Consider the following 15,306-nt stretch of genomic DNA (forward strand, 5'->3'; position numbering starts at 1 on the left):
TAAACAAGTGCCAAGCTATGAAAAGTGAGGTCATTCATATTTCAGATCTTGCATTTGCTGTAACTACATGGAGCTTTGACTAAATAATATAAGATTTTTGTTTAAAACATAAAAATACTGGCTTGTAAGTGATCTATTAGACAAACTGGTTGAATTTGAAGGGGATTCTTTGTCTTGCTGCTAGATACTGAAAAATGAAACAATACATTGTCTTCTATCTGTAGCACACACAGTTAGGAAACTTTTGTATAGTCACACTTTGATTTAGTTACTCTTTAAGCATATTTTTTAATCATTATTTCTTTGAGTTACAAGTGCTGGGATGCCGATGGTGGTTGGTGCTGCTCTTGGAGGGATGTTCTGGCAGGCCTCAGGCAAAGGATGCACTCCAGGAAATAGAACACTTAAATAGAGGAAGTGGTCAATTGGCCTGTACTAAGTGCTGGCCACCTTGTAGGGGAATTTGAGAAATTTGTTTTGGAGGTTTTGTTTATTTGTATAAGTTATGTTAGAAGTTTCAGATTTGTTGGGTTAATATTTCATTGGTGATATTAGGATTAAGATTAATTTAATATTTATTTGGTATTTGTAGTTTAGTGGCTTCCCCTTGTTCTGGTCTCTGGCAGCTTTATGTTAGTTATCTGTGTTTATTAGTTTCACCTGTGTTTGATTACCTGTTGCGTTTTCCCCTATTTATACCTCCCCTCTTCCTTTGTTCCCTGCCAAAGCATTAGTTGTTGATTGTACTTGCCCTTGAAGCTCCGAGCTGTTCCTTAGTTTCCATTTCATCCGATTCCCTAGTGTCTTGTATTTTAGTTTGTTTTCTCTCCTGGAGTCCCAGGGTTAATAAAGCCTTCTGTTGTCCAGCGTTTGGGTCCTATCACCTCTTTTTCTCCACTCCGGCACCAACTCCTAACACACTATATATATCTCCTTCTGTGTTCAGTCTGTGGGTCAGTTTGTCTTTAATTAGTTTGCACAGTGGTGTCATTTTTTAAAATTAATTTAGCCTGAGTTCAGTTTGGTTTCTTTGACCGGTTTTAAGAGCACATATTATGATTATGAAGTTAAGTTATTTTGTCTATTTCTTTTGGGGAAAAAAAAAAAAAAATTTTTGTAAATTTTTGCAACTCGTTTGCAACTCCTTAAAACTCATAACAAAATACTCTGACCAGACAAGTGGACCCAGCGGACAGCGACGGGAGGACGCCCGAGGAGTTTATCTCAGGGTTCCTTCGTGCCTTCCCAGACCTCCAAGCCTCTGACAAGTATGCGGAGGTGCTCATTTCATGTTCCCGGTTGTACATTGTATGGAATTAATTGATGTGATGAGGAGAAATACATAGGGGAACAGTCAGAAGGAAAATAACAATCATGAGCCTCTTTTATTTTCTATTTGACCTAAAGGGAGGATTTTGCTTGAAACTGTCACTACAATGTTATTTCCATCTCATATTCCATTTTCACATGATCCCTGTATGTCTTTTGTCTGGCTTACACTGTGGTGGTCCCCTCACATACAGTATACTGAGTCCATATGGTTGATGGGATGAGAACAAGCTAATCCCTGAAAACTCCTTGAACTTTAGTTTCTTTTGCTTTGCTCCAAATGTAAATTTGGGGATCAAGGATCAGGTAGGAGCACGGCAGCAGCTTGCAGCTCTACCACGCAGATTGCCTGCTGCTGTGCCGATTGAGGACTGGCACACACAAAGCTTGAATGTGTGTTCCTGGAGCAAAGGGCCTGTTTGGTGGGCTATGCGCTCCCTGACCAGCCTAAGGAGAAAGGAATGGTTCAGTCAGCAGGCCAGAGCCACTGAAGCGATGAAAAGATAATTCTCCCCCCCACTGTCACTGGACCTCATGCAGCGTCAAACCATTTGTGAGCAATGACAGAGCCAGATTGGGCGAAAGGATATGAGTGGGAAACTTCAAAACCTGCTCATGTTTCTGCGGACGTGAAAGGATTTGTATAACACATTCAGATTTGATGGACTTTCCCATGTTCACTCTGGATAGCCCTTTTTGTTGACATGTTCAAATAATGAATCTCTTATGTGCAGGGCTCCTTTTTCCCCCCCTGCTCCTGAGTCCTGTTTCTAGTTCTCAGGTAGGATGCAGTGCAGACCATTCCACCGTCTGTCCCAGGCTTATGGAGAACAGCTGACTCGCTGGCTTCCAGGAACCAGGTGAGTGTCTCTGCCTCTTGTAAAGCAATGGTCTGCCTTTTTTCCTTCAAGCCATTGGGGACAATGCTATCAGCTGTCAGAGCTAGAGATGTTATCTGCAAACTTGTAATTATTCCTTTAATTTAGAAGTTTCTGGTAGACTGAGATTGAATTTTTAAACAGCAATGATTGTGTGGTAAGAGGTTTTCACAGGACAATAAGATAGAGATAAGCCATTATACTTAAAAATATTATAACGTTATTTAAATTATGGTAGTTATCAGCAAATTAGCCGCATAATTTCTTAAAATGTCAATGCCAAATGTGCCGGTTTTCAAAGATAATTTAATACAATGTTTGTCTGCTTTGATTCTGTTTGGCAAGCAAAGTCAAAGGCGAGATAACTGAACTCTTTTGGGAAAATCTTCCTAAGTGACATTTGCACACTTGTCTCATTAATAGTAATTAAATATATAATGGATCCTGTTTCCCATTCCCCACCTTTAAAGGTTATTTTCTGAAGTGACAAAGGAACTGCATAGACTGGAGTTCTTACATTAAATCCGTGCTCTGTTTCAGGTGCTGAGATGGAACATATATTTTTGATTCTTTTACTGTTTATTAAGGCCTTATCAGGTGGAACTCAATTCAATGGATACAACTGTGATGCCAACTTTCATAGCCGCTTCCCTGGTGAGGAACTCAAAGGAACTTTTGTTTCATAATAATTTATTGGAAATAATGAATATTCTGTCCACACTGCAGTTCACAGTGTGATTTCAATAAAATTCAATATGATAATCCCAGAACTGCACCTCTTTTATACAACTGAATTTTCCTCTAAAACCAATTTTTAGGAACACAAAATTGAGCTTGACCTTATAACTTACTCTGATTCAGAATCAGTCATTTCTGTTTAGTACATCTTTCTATCTATCCATGCTTACATATATACAAATACATATACATATATATATATATATATATATATATTCCTGTAAGAACCTGTCATTTTGTGTGTGTGTGTGTGTGTGTGTTGCAGCGGAAAGGGATATCAGTGTGTACTGTGGGGTGCAGACCATCACCCTTAAAATCAACTTCTGCCCTGTCCTCTTCTCCGGCTACACTGACACTGACCTGGTCCTCAATGGTCGCCATGGAGATGCCCACTGCCGTGGATTCATTAATAACAACACCTTTCCCACTGTTGTAATTTTTAGTATCAGCCTGGCAACGCTGGAGTCCTGTGGCAATTCACTGGTGGTAAGAAGAATTCAAATAGTAGAAAAGATTGTTTACTGATATTGCACACTGTGGATGATAAAGCAGGATTTGGTGCTTTAACATTTAGAAGCTAGTTAAGAGCTGTCAGAAATACATAAATAGAAATGTGCCATGAAATGAGGCGTTATTATGGATTCTTCCCACTAAAATTGTTATGGACTTATAAGTTAAAAAAGAAAATAAGACTTTCTTTTTGTATTCTAACCAATATATGTGAAATAAATAAAAACTGAAGCTGAGAAATTTAAAAACAGTGAAAAGCCTCTGAGCAGTTTATAGAAAAAAAACTTTGCTATATCTTGTAATTTCAGCCACATCGCTCATTTTGTTGGCAAATTGTGTTTGTATTGACTGCACCACTTGTTATCTTAGCAAAGGGCCACTGTGTGAATTCAATTCCTACAGTGCTACTGAGACAATTTAATTCTTAAACCTGATTAACTGCAGTCTAAGGAGAAACTTGCTGGATGGGAATGGGATAGTTCCTGGATTGTCTCTTCTCAGTTAAGGAGAGAGTTGGGGATCAGTTGGGTACATTAATGTGCTAAGTGATATGGAGGCTGATACCAGCACCTCTGCTGACAGTACTGTAATGTTGAGTTACCCACACTGATCTTGTTTACTGCAGGTCTCCACAGCTCAAGGACTCAATGCTTATGGCAACCTGTCACTAGTTCAAATTGGAAATATATCAGGGTATATCGACACACCAGATCCCCCCACCATCATCAGCTACCTACCAGGTTTGCTGTACAAGTTCAGCTGCAGTTATCCGCTAGAATACCTGGTGAACAACACACAGCTGGCCTCGTAAGTCTCACTCACATGATCCCTTCCACTTTTAATGTTGCTTGAAAGAGCTTTAGTGGGACACACTGAAGACCAGCAAGCCATTAAATGAAATGGGCAAAGCTAACTGCAATTAGTTTTGAATTTCCAGCAGTGGTCAGGCCAACACGTGGAACTAGGAAAGGTCATGGAGGGACATTCTGACAACTGTTTACACTTAACTGTATAATATAACATGGTGCATTGCAAGTGACTTGAAGGTACTAATACATCATTTGTAAAAATGTTTACTTATGAGTTTAAGTTGACTATCAGATTGTTGCAGATTCATCTCTATCATAATTTCTGTGGCTATATGAATGTGATAAATTCAAATGTGACTCGTTTTGGTGGATAACATAAAAAAAACACATTGTCTACTACAACACAGCACACCAGTAAAAAATAGTTATTTCACCTCCAAATATAGACACAATATAGTATATATATATATAATGCATTCAGTGACAGCATTGCTACAAAATGTAGCCAAAAATTGACCAGGGAGTGGAATCAAAATGTGTCTGACACACAATCCACAAAACATGACCATTTTCAATTTCACAATGGATCCAGGGACTTTATTTTTAATTTCATTATATTTATTAAATGTTTATGGTATTGTGTACACCTCCTGTAATTGGATGTGGTGAAATAAACAGATTTCTATGCTGCAAGGCTAAATTAAACTGTGTAAACCTAAATATGAAAATATTGATTTTTTTAAAATCAGAATTTAATGTTGAAGATTCAAAAAGTTGAAGATTCTAAAAGTCGGGCAGCACAGTGGCTCTGACTGGTGTACCCCTGCCTTTCACCCAAAGAGAGCTGGGATAGGCTCCAGCAGATCCTTGTGACTCCAAATAGGAATAATCAGGTATAGATGATGGATGGATGGATGAATTCTAAAAGTCTATCTAGATTCAGCACTGTATATGTTATATAATCATTGTATATATTATAAACCAAAGTGATTGATAGAACATTTAAGAGAACATTAGAAAGTAAAACAGCATCTATGCCTTCAGAACAATTTTGTGATTTGTCATCTCAAATATTGAAATTAGTTTTCATAAGGTTTATTCTTTATTTATTTTCCTTGAAGGTCAGCAGCTGCAATCTCAGTGAAAGACAGCAATGGTACCTTCATCAGCACATTGAATCTCCTCCTTTACAATGTAAGTTCACATCATTTCAGTGTAAATACGTGCCATTTTACTGCACAGGGGAGCAATGGAGATAAAGGTATATTTACTCAGCATAAACCGTGTAGGAACCCCATTAGCTAAAGTTAATCTGCACTTTTTGCATTTGTGAGTGCAACAATCTGAGAATGATCATATATAGGATAAGAGGGGGAAGATACCAAAAGCTCAGTGCATTTATGAAATTCAAGAAGGCAACAAATTACCTTGAATCTAAATTAATTTTCAACTTTTCACTACATTTGACTTTTCAATTTTAATCAAACACTACTGAATGGGATTTTGTGGAAAGAAGATAAATGCGCCAGGATTCACAAAGTGTAGCGACAAATGTGCTGAAATGCTTATGTGGTTTATGTACAGGATTCATCGTACATACAGCAGCTGTCCATCCCCATAGCAGGACTGACTCTGAAGACACGAGTGTTTGCAGCTGTAAGGGCATCTAACCTGGATAGGAGGTAGGCTACTCACTCAACATCTAGCCATTCAGTTTGAAGACACTGGCAGAACATATTCAGTACTGAGAATTAAAAACAGCTGTTTAAGAACATGAGCTTTGAAATTAGCACAATATGTGAAAACTTATAACACTCAGGAAGGATTAGGCTGTTTTGTTTACCCGAGAAGGACCTTGGTGTTTAACGGCCAGCTGCTCCTATTCATGATACACAGAAGGCAAGCAGGTCTGCACAATGCTTGATGTCAACTCTAAATATCATTCATGAATGACGTTTTAATGTTACTTCCTCCAGATATCAGTGGCTTCCTTTCTTCCCCATTTGGGTTTGAAGTCACCATCTAATGAAATGAATGTTTGAAATTTGTTGAAGATACATTGTGCTTGCTTGAGATCTCTGGAGAATGATTCAAATTCCCTGTTGTTCACTTGCAGTTTGTCATTGCTTGTACAAAGACAAAGGGAAGACATACTGTATCAGATATTTCACATTTGACTGCGTGAGGTCTTTTTTTCATGTTGATTCTACTGTGGTACTGATGGTAGATGGGTGGGGATTGACTTTGACTAGTGACTTTATATACTACTAATTTGTTACAGCAGATCAATTTTGCAAGTATGAGTTATGTTTTTTACTATTATTATTTTATTATAATAAGGGCTCATTAATATTTTAACATACAGCATTTGCCAAGTTGTGAAGTTGGTATTGAATGTATCAGCAGTTTACTGAATGTATCAGTAGTAGTATAATATTGCAATATAATAGTCATTCATTCACTATCTATACCCACTTATTCCTAATAATTAGAGTCATGGGGATCTGCTGGTGCCTATCCCAGCATGCAGTATAATATTGCAATATTATATTGCTCATTTTTTTAATTTTAATTCTGGACACTTGATTTTCTCATATGTCAAAAAATGTCTCTTGTAAGTATATGTGCTCTGGGGGCTGTCACGTTTTTGTAAAGTAAGAAATGACTTGAAGACATTTACTTTGTGCTGTGCACTTTGTTTGGCTTCTTTGATGATGTCTATTTACTCAAAGAAAAATATTGTTTTGGTGGTCATCTTCTCTTCACCTACATGAAGTGAACAGTGTGCTACCTAAGTGTCTATTTAGTCTTTTCCACATCTACATGATTATTTGCATTTAAGTCCCTGAATTCTGAATTTACTAATCCTTAATGTTAAATAGATGGAACGTTCTAATGGACTACTGTTATACAACGCCCTCTGGAAACCCAAATGATGACCTCCGCTATGATCTTTTCTTTAGGTAATATAAATTTAAAAATAGATTGAAGAAGTTTTTTTTTTCTTTCTCTTCTTGCTAATAATATTGTCTAATTGTTCCTCTCTGAGACAGCTGTGAAAAAGACCCCCAGACCACTGTCTTTGAGAATGGGAAGAGCCAAATGGGCCGCTTTGCCTTTGAAGTATTCCGCTTTGTAAAGCACAAGAATCAGAAGATGTCCACCGTCTTCCTGCACTGTGTCACCAAGCTGTGTCGTGCAGATGACTGTCCCATGCTCATGCCAGTGAGACTAACACAGGCCACTTAGACACCTCACATGACAAATTCTTAAGCTAAAATATAACACACATATTTTGTCAGAATTACTCTTATATCCACTAGTAGCTTCATTGACTGAAAGTACCTTTACTGAAGTATTGTTTTTAAATGCACATGTACTTGGGCATTCCTCTGTTCTGTTATCTTGAACTTCAACTGCAATTTAGAAAGATACATTATACTTCCTTCCTTGCAATTTTACATCAGTGTATTTGGCATCATATGGCATCTCATCATTATTTATTGGGCTTTGACATCAGCCTTTACACAGAACTGAGACACTTGAATGGCAACTCAGGACTGTCTCTGTACACTTAAGCTTATGTAATATTCTCTTACTTGAATTCTTACATCAATGCATTTCAATAATTACACTTTATTTGGCCCCATTCATCCTTTTTTTTAATATTCCACAAGCATTAGCTCCACTTAGACTAGCTATATTAACTTACACATCCAATGATAGGTTCACATTTTTAGGTATATCTTAAAACAATAGTCATAATAAATAAATAATGTAACACATTTTGTTTGTAATCATTACTACTGTTACTACTGGCTTTAAAACGATCCCTTGTGAAATCTGTTTCAGTATAAGTGATAGTGGACAAACTTCACAGTCTTTTTTTTGTGCAAAAATGTACATCTTATATTAGCTGCAGCTAATGTGAGGCTACAAGAGCATGAGTTAGACAAGTCAAGTGGGTATCTTTCAGAGTTATCTGATAATATACCGTACTTTCACCACAGCTCAGTACAGAAACACTGTCTGGGGAGACACAAAGAAAGAATTCTAAACTATAAACTTTGGTAGATACACACTTGATTTAATGAACTTACCTACTAAAAATACTAAAATCTTATATTAACTTTAAATACATTTTTAAATACATTTTTGCACAGATTCAAGACTGTGGAAGCACATTACGAAGGGATCTCCTAATGATCTTTGCAACTAGAAGGAATGATAACAAAAAGCAAAATCTATTTCAGTGTTCATATGGACACCTATTTATTTTTTTAGACAGACATAAAATATCCTTTGAATCCACATCAGTAATCAAATTTTCTAACATTACAGGAGTGCTATTATTATTGATATTTTAAGTACATTTTAGGGTAATATATTTGTACTTACATAAGAATGAAGGACATCTATCCATCTGGTCATTTAAAATCTGAAATTTAGCATATTCCTTCACAGCTTGAATGGAAGTTATTGTACAACAATAACAAAAACAGAATGAAGATTACAACAGGCCTGAATATTTATCAATTGTCAATGTGTCAGTGTTTATATATTACTTTGAAAGGTTTAATAACATGGTGCAAATGTACAGTATAGTATCACTTATTTACTTTCACACATTCACTTGGTTCATAAAGAAAAATGTGTCTCCCTAAAATGTAAAACTTATTATAAAATTATAAACTTAGAATTTATCATTATTTGGGCCTGTAATATAACAGGTAATCAGGTTATGGTTCGCCATAGAGACTGAGCTGTTCCCTCATGTCATTTTTTAAGACACATTATTAAATATGAAATTAATTATTTATGGGGAAGAACAAACAATCCAATTAGTACTTGTTGTATTGTAAAATAATGATTTAAATCAGTGCAAGACACCTCCATTGTTTGCTCTTCAAATCAAAGCATGAATATACTGTATCACATTTATATGGCAATATAACACAGAGCAGCACAAACAATGACTTTTCTAAAAGGCAACATTTTTAACTATCCAGACCAAGTTCATAAACATTGGGGGGGCAGTTATTCAGCCATTATATGCCTTTTTCACAGATCTGTGGCAGCAAGAAAAAGAGAGATGTCTTAGAAAGAACCGAATCAAATACAACATCTGGAAATGCTGTCCTTACTGCCGGCCCAATCATCACTCGGAGTGGTAAAGCTTGACAACACCATTCCTCCTTTGTTATTCCCTCTCCAAGTCTGTTTCCTAACTAACCACCCTGGTTTTCCTGACAGCACTGATACTCTGTGAAGAACCTTTTCTTCCAGCCTGTTTGACGATACATAATAGCATCAAATAGCAATTTTATTATTGTAAACTTTAGAATTTTTTTTTCTTTGCTGTGATTTCTAACAAATCCACAAGCTGATTATATCTGCAGTGATTCTGGCTAGATTTAATAATACTCAAGGGTGTCAAACTCTTTGACAACATAATGCTGATTTCTGATGAGAATTTATCTGGTTGACCTAAACAGTCAGAGACTATCTGAAGGCATCCTGTGCTGTACAAAAAATAAACAACACATCACTAGTGTGTATACTATACTGAATGTTGTGTATTGCTGTTATCCTTAAATGCATTTGGCCCTTTGATCTGCTTTATTTTACAGATGAAACAACAACCAACAACTCCCAACTGGGTAAGCCTTTACATTCATTTACACTATAGAACTGAACCATTATTGAAAACTCCAGAAACTCAAAAGATGGAGAGAACAAAGGCAATTGATACTGTTACTCTGTGCAGTAGGAGCAAAAAGCATGTTTTTTCAGTTGAGAAAGAGTGCAGGAGTAGTTTCTGTATTCCAAATGCAACATGTCTACTTGATGTCTTCTACTCTAATATCAGTGCACAAGTCAGTACCTCTTCAGTTACGATGAATTTCTCCGATTGTTGATACAGTTAACTCATTTTTCTGGTGCTAGTGAGCTAAAAATATCTCAGCTTCACAATAAAAGTTATACAGATTTTCACATTTTGTATTCAGTATGAATGTAATGAGCAGATATTTAAAAAGTGGGAGGAATATGTAGCAACTGAAGTGTTTCTTTGTACTTTGAATTACTTCAGCCCATCTGAAAGCTCCAGTGTTTCAGATGAACACTGTGACAAGTGCACTCATCTCAGGCGTGATCATCCTGGGTGTCATGAGTTTTTGCTTCTTCATCTTCTCCCTCACTCTCCTCAAAGGCAAGATCTCACCTGTTAGTACACTGTCTGGAGTACGCAACGCAGCCTTCAACTGAGCGCCTGAACCTGACTCACTGCAGACACTCCTGCACAACCAGCAATTATTTGGTTGTCATCACATCATTTTGCCCCTCGTAAAATGATGTGATGACATGTTTGTGCATGTAGAGAATTAAAGCTAAAATTAGAGATAACTGTTAACAGATCTGAACAATGTGCATTAGTGTAGAAGTAAAGAAAGACTTTTATAAGTTGTTTTGTACATTGTACAACCACATGGCAAAACCAGGCTTCAGTCTGCATGTAACTGTTTGACATGCAGGTTGAACCTATACATTGAGGACACTCATAACTTACTTCAATACCTCAGCTATACAGTTGTCAGTTGCAGGGTATAGGAACAATTACATGACAGTGTAATCTGCTAGGAATTACCTGCTCAAATGCTTAAATATAAACACTTTATGAAAAATATAACTTTGCAGAACAATTTTATGCAATGTTTCAGCAATAAACAAAATTTACCATACCACCCATACCATATTTCAGATGTGCTGCCTGCAATTATGTATATTTTTTGAAAACAATACATTGATCTGTTTCTGTAATTGTGTACAATTATGCATACTGTACCTATTTTACTCTCACTTGTAATTAAAAACCAGTGATATTTCTAAAGATACAGCATGAGTTTATTCTGAAAGTCCTGTGTCATTTGCCACAGAGACAATGTTCTTCAATCAAAGCCTAGCAGTGTAGGGGAGCCAACCACTCACTGCTGCGTGTAAACTGTAACTGCTGGGCTCAGGGCTAACTCTATCAACATTATGCATTAATCCCTCTTTCCTGATATCAGGATTTTGACAGGTGACAGTAAAGGAACTCTATATACAGGTATTTCTGAAAAATATGTCAAGATAAAACTGTAAAAACAGATTCTGAAAAGATATAAGCTTTTTCTTCATCAGTTCAACTCAAGACCTTAAGTGAAAACGTGACCATAGTGATACATGTCAAAGTCTGCTTGTAAAACCACATGTAAAGCACATACAGATAATTCAAATTTTGTTACTCTCAGACCCTTGGTGCATACAGGTAAACTCTAAACACTAAATAGTCCAATGTAAAAATTACAAATAAGGGCATGCTAAATAAACTTAGATAAGTAAAAAAAATAAAAATAAAGTAAAAAATAAGTACTAACGGCATAAGGCACATAGCAGCTTAGCATACAAAACCATTGCAATATATGAACAGATGTACTGGATGGAAGTGCAATTAAATGAGCTTTTCAGTCTTGATAAAGTGATTGCACAGAGAGCAGTCCAAATTCTGTATAACGTGACTGGTGCAGCTGTTGAGGGCAGTGTTTTTACTAGGTGGGTTGGAGATCAGAGATTGTGCATGCAGGGGGCAGAAGGGGGAGGGGGGGCAGAGGGTACTTTACAAAAAACTAAAAACCCAACAAATCCCTTATGTGCAAGCACTTGGCAACAGTGGAGAGGAAAAACTCCCTTTAATGGAAAAAAAATATCAGCCACTTCTTGTATCTGTCGGTGGTACATACCGTGCAGGGGTTTGTCCTGCCATGATGGTTCTGCACTGCACATCATGCCCCCAAAACATCCATGCCAGGGTCCCTCTGTAGAGCTATAACTACATCACACAAGTTTTGCCTTTACTTCTACAGAGAGAACAGTCATTTACACAGTATTATAATTCATTCAATGGGACAAGTTCCTCACCAAATCACTAAACCAGTTGTTTCTGACAGTTGCAAATAGCACTCTGAATAAAATGAGTCAAAATAACAATATGCCAGCCACTTTTTTCAATTCAACTTATTTAACTGTATAGCGCCAAAGGGTAGGGGAGCTCAGTGCACCGATGGTCCTCGGGCAGTCTAGGCCTATAGCAGCATAACTAAGGGATGGTTCAGGGTTGCCTGAAGTCAGCCCTAACTATATGCTTTGTCAAAGACGAAGGTTTTAAGTCTAGCCTTAAAAGTATAGAGAGTGTCTGCCTCCTGAACCCAGGCTGGGAGCTGGTTCCATAGGAGAGGAGCTTGATAACTAAAGGCTCTGCCTCCCAGTCTGCTTTTGGAAACTCTGGGAACCACAAGTAGACCTGCACTCTGAGAGCGAAGTGGTCTATTGGGATAATATGGTACTATGAGGTCTTTAAGGTATGAAGGAGCTTGATTATGAAGGGATTTGTATGTGAGAAGAAGGTTTTTAAATTCTATTCTATATTATACAGGGAGCCAATGAAGAGAAGCCAATATAGGAGAAATATGATCTCTCTTGCTAGTTCCTGTCAGGACTCTGGCTGCGGCATTCTGGATTAATTGGAGGCTTTTTATGGAGATATTGGGACATCCAGATAGTAATGAGTTACTGTAATCTAGCCTTGAGGTAACAAATGCATGGACTAGTTTTTCTGCATCATTTTGAGACAGGATGTTCCTAATTTTGGAAATGTTGCACAGGTGAAAGAATGCAGTTCTAGAGATTTGTTTTATGTGTGAGTTAAAGGACATGTCCTGGTCAAAAATAACTCCAAGGTTTTTTACAGTAGTGCTAGAGGCCAGGGTTATGCCATCTAGAATAGCTATAATTTGAGAAAAGTTATTTCTGAGATTTTTTGGCCCAAATATAATGACTTCTGTTTTCTCCGAGTTTAAAAGTAAAAAGTTACTGGTCATCCAGGCCTTTATGTCAGTTAGACAGGCTTGAAGTCTGGTTAACTGGTTTGTGTTAACAGGTTTAATAGATAGATATAACTGAGTGTCATCTGCATAGCAGTGGTAATTAATAGAGTGCTTCCTAATGACATATCCTAAAGGAAGCATGTACAGGGTGAACAGAATCGGTCCTAGCACAGAGCCTTGTGGAACTCCATAACTAACTTTTGTTCGTGTGGAAGGTTCATCATGGACATGAACAAACTGGAATCTGTCCGATAAATAGGATTGGAACCATTTTAACGCTGTTCCTCTGATACCAGTCACATGCTCCAGTCTCTGTAATAAGATGTTGTGGTCAATGGTGTCGAATGCTGCACTAAGGTCTAGGAGGACAAGTATTGAAACAAGTCCATTATCTGAGGCTAAGAGAAGATCGTTGGTAACTTTGAACAGTGCTGTTTCTGTACTATGATGTGCTCTAAATCCTGATTGAAAATCTTCAAATAGTTCATTCCTGTGTAAGTGGTCTGATAGCTGCTTAGCAACAGCTTTTTCTAGGATTTTAGAAATAAATGGCAGGTTGGATATTGGTCTATAATTAGCCAAGACTCCTGGATCAAGACTAGGCTTTTTGAGTAAGGGTTTGATTACTGCAGTCTTAAAGGCCTGTGGTACGTAGCCTCATACTAGAGATAAATTTACCAAGTCCAATAAAGATGAGTTCATTAATGGCAGGGTGCCTTTAAGCAGTCTAGTCGGGATGGGGTCTAAGAGACACGTTGATGATTTCGATGAAGCAACTACTGATGTAAATTCAGAGAGATCTATGGGAGAGAAGCAGTCTAAACATAACTGAGGTCCTACAGATGATTCAAGAGCTACTGTAGTAGGGGATTCATTTATTGCAGGTATAGGAAGCATCTGCTGAATTTTATCTCTAATAGTTGTGATTTTATTTGTAAAGAAACTCAAAGTCATCACTGCTGAGAGCTAAGGGAACACTGGGCTCAACAGAGCTGTGACTTTTTGTCAGCCTGGCTACAGTGCTGAAAAGAAACCTGGGATTGTTCTTATTTTCTTCTATTAGTGATGAATAGTATGCAGTTCTGGCTTTACGGAGAGCCTTTTTATATGTTAGTAGACTGTTTTTCCAGGCTAGAAAAATTTCCTCTAAGTTTGTGGAACGCCACTTCCTTTCCAGCCTTCGTGATGCCTGCTTTAAGGTACGAATATGTAAATTATACCATGGGGCTAGTCTTCTCTGATTCACTAACTTCTTTTTCAGAGGGGCTACAGAATCAAGCATTTCACGCAGTGAGGTTACAGCGCTGTCAACAACATGATCAATTTGGTAGAGAGTGATTAGAGAGGGATTGAATCAGCTGCCCTCCACTATGTTTATACTTGGCATAGACGTAAATAAAGATGGAATCATTTTCTTAAATTTATTAACAGCGTTATCGGATAAACATCTGCTGTAGTGGAATTTTCTTCCAAACGCTGCATGATCCATCATTTTAAATTCAAAAGTTATTAAAGAATGATCTGACAAAACAGGATTTGGGGGAAAAACTATTAGATGTTCAATTTCGATGCCATAGGTCAGAACAAGATCAAGGGTGGGATTGAAATGAAACAGGTATCCTTAATGAAACCAATTGAATCTAATATAGAATTAAATGCAATGCTGAGGCCGTTATTTTCAACATCTACATGAATGTTAAAATCTCCCACTATAATGACTTTATCTGATCTAAGCACTAGATCAGACAGGAAGTCAGGGAATTCAGTTAAAAACTCTGAGTAAGGGACAGGTGGACGGTACACAGTGACAAGTAGAACTGGTTTTTGTGTTTTCCAGTTTGGATGTGAGAGACTAAGAGTGAGGCTCTCAAATGAGTTAAAATTGTTCTGAGGATGAAAGTTTAATAATAAGTTTGAGTGGAAGATTGTAGCTACTCCTCCACCTCGACCTGTGCTTCGAGGAACATGATAATTTTTATGACTGAGGGGGGTTGACATGCCTAATTAAGCCGCCTAATTAACAATTGCAATTCCAGACCCATCTCCAAAGCTGAGTGTCATCTGCATAGCAGTGGTAATTAATAGAGTGCTTCCTAATAACATTGCCTAAAGGAAGCATGT

At 37.4% G+C, this 15,306-nt stretch overlaps 1 protein-coding gene across 1 annotated transcript; it reads left to right on the forward strand.

Moving 5' to 3' along the window:
- The first annotated feature begins 2,752 nt into the window (after positions 1–2,752).
- zpld1a (zona pellucida-like domain containing 1a) lies at positions 2,753–10,531 on the forward strand. Its single transcript, XM_026328938.1, has 10 exons — positions 2,753–2,861; positions 3,211–3,431; positions 4,081–4,262; positions 5,386–5,458; positions 5,849–5,946; positions 7,147–7,227; positions 7,318–7,489; positions 9,332–9,434; positions 9,895–9,924; positions 10,356–10,531. The coding sequence occupies exons 1-10, from the start codon at positions 2,756–2,758 to the stop codon at positions 10,529–10,531; spliced, it is 1,242 nt and encodes a 413-aa protein (XP_026184723.1). The 5' UTR covers positions 2,753–2,755.
- The last annotated feature ends 4,775 nt before the right edge of the window (positions 10,532–15,306 follow it).

The sequence above is a fragment of the Mastacembelus armatus genome, chromosome 14 (assembly GCF_900324485.2).
Source record: "Mastacembelus armatus chromosome 14, fMasArm1.2, whole genome shotgun sequence".
NCBI lineage: Eukaryota > Metazoa > Chordata > Actinopteri > Synbranchiformes > Mastacembelidae > Mastacembelus > Mastacembelus armatus.

What these genes read in the sequence shown, in the direction of transcription:
- zpld1a (XM_026328938.1), top strand. Translation starts at nt 2,756, where the DNA reads ATGGAACATATATTTTTGATTCTTTTACTGTTTATTAAGGCCTTATCA. An exon ending in CGCTATGATCTTTTCTTTAG is followed by an intron (nt 7,228 to 7,317) that starts GTAATATAAATT and finishes TCTCTGAGACAG; the next exon opens with CTGTGAAAAAGACCCCCAGA. An exon ending in ACTGTCCCATGCTCATGCCA is followed by an intron (nt 7,490 to 9,331) that starts GTGAGACTAACA and finishes CCTTTTTCACAG; the next exon opens with ATCTGTGGCAGCAAGAAAAA.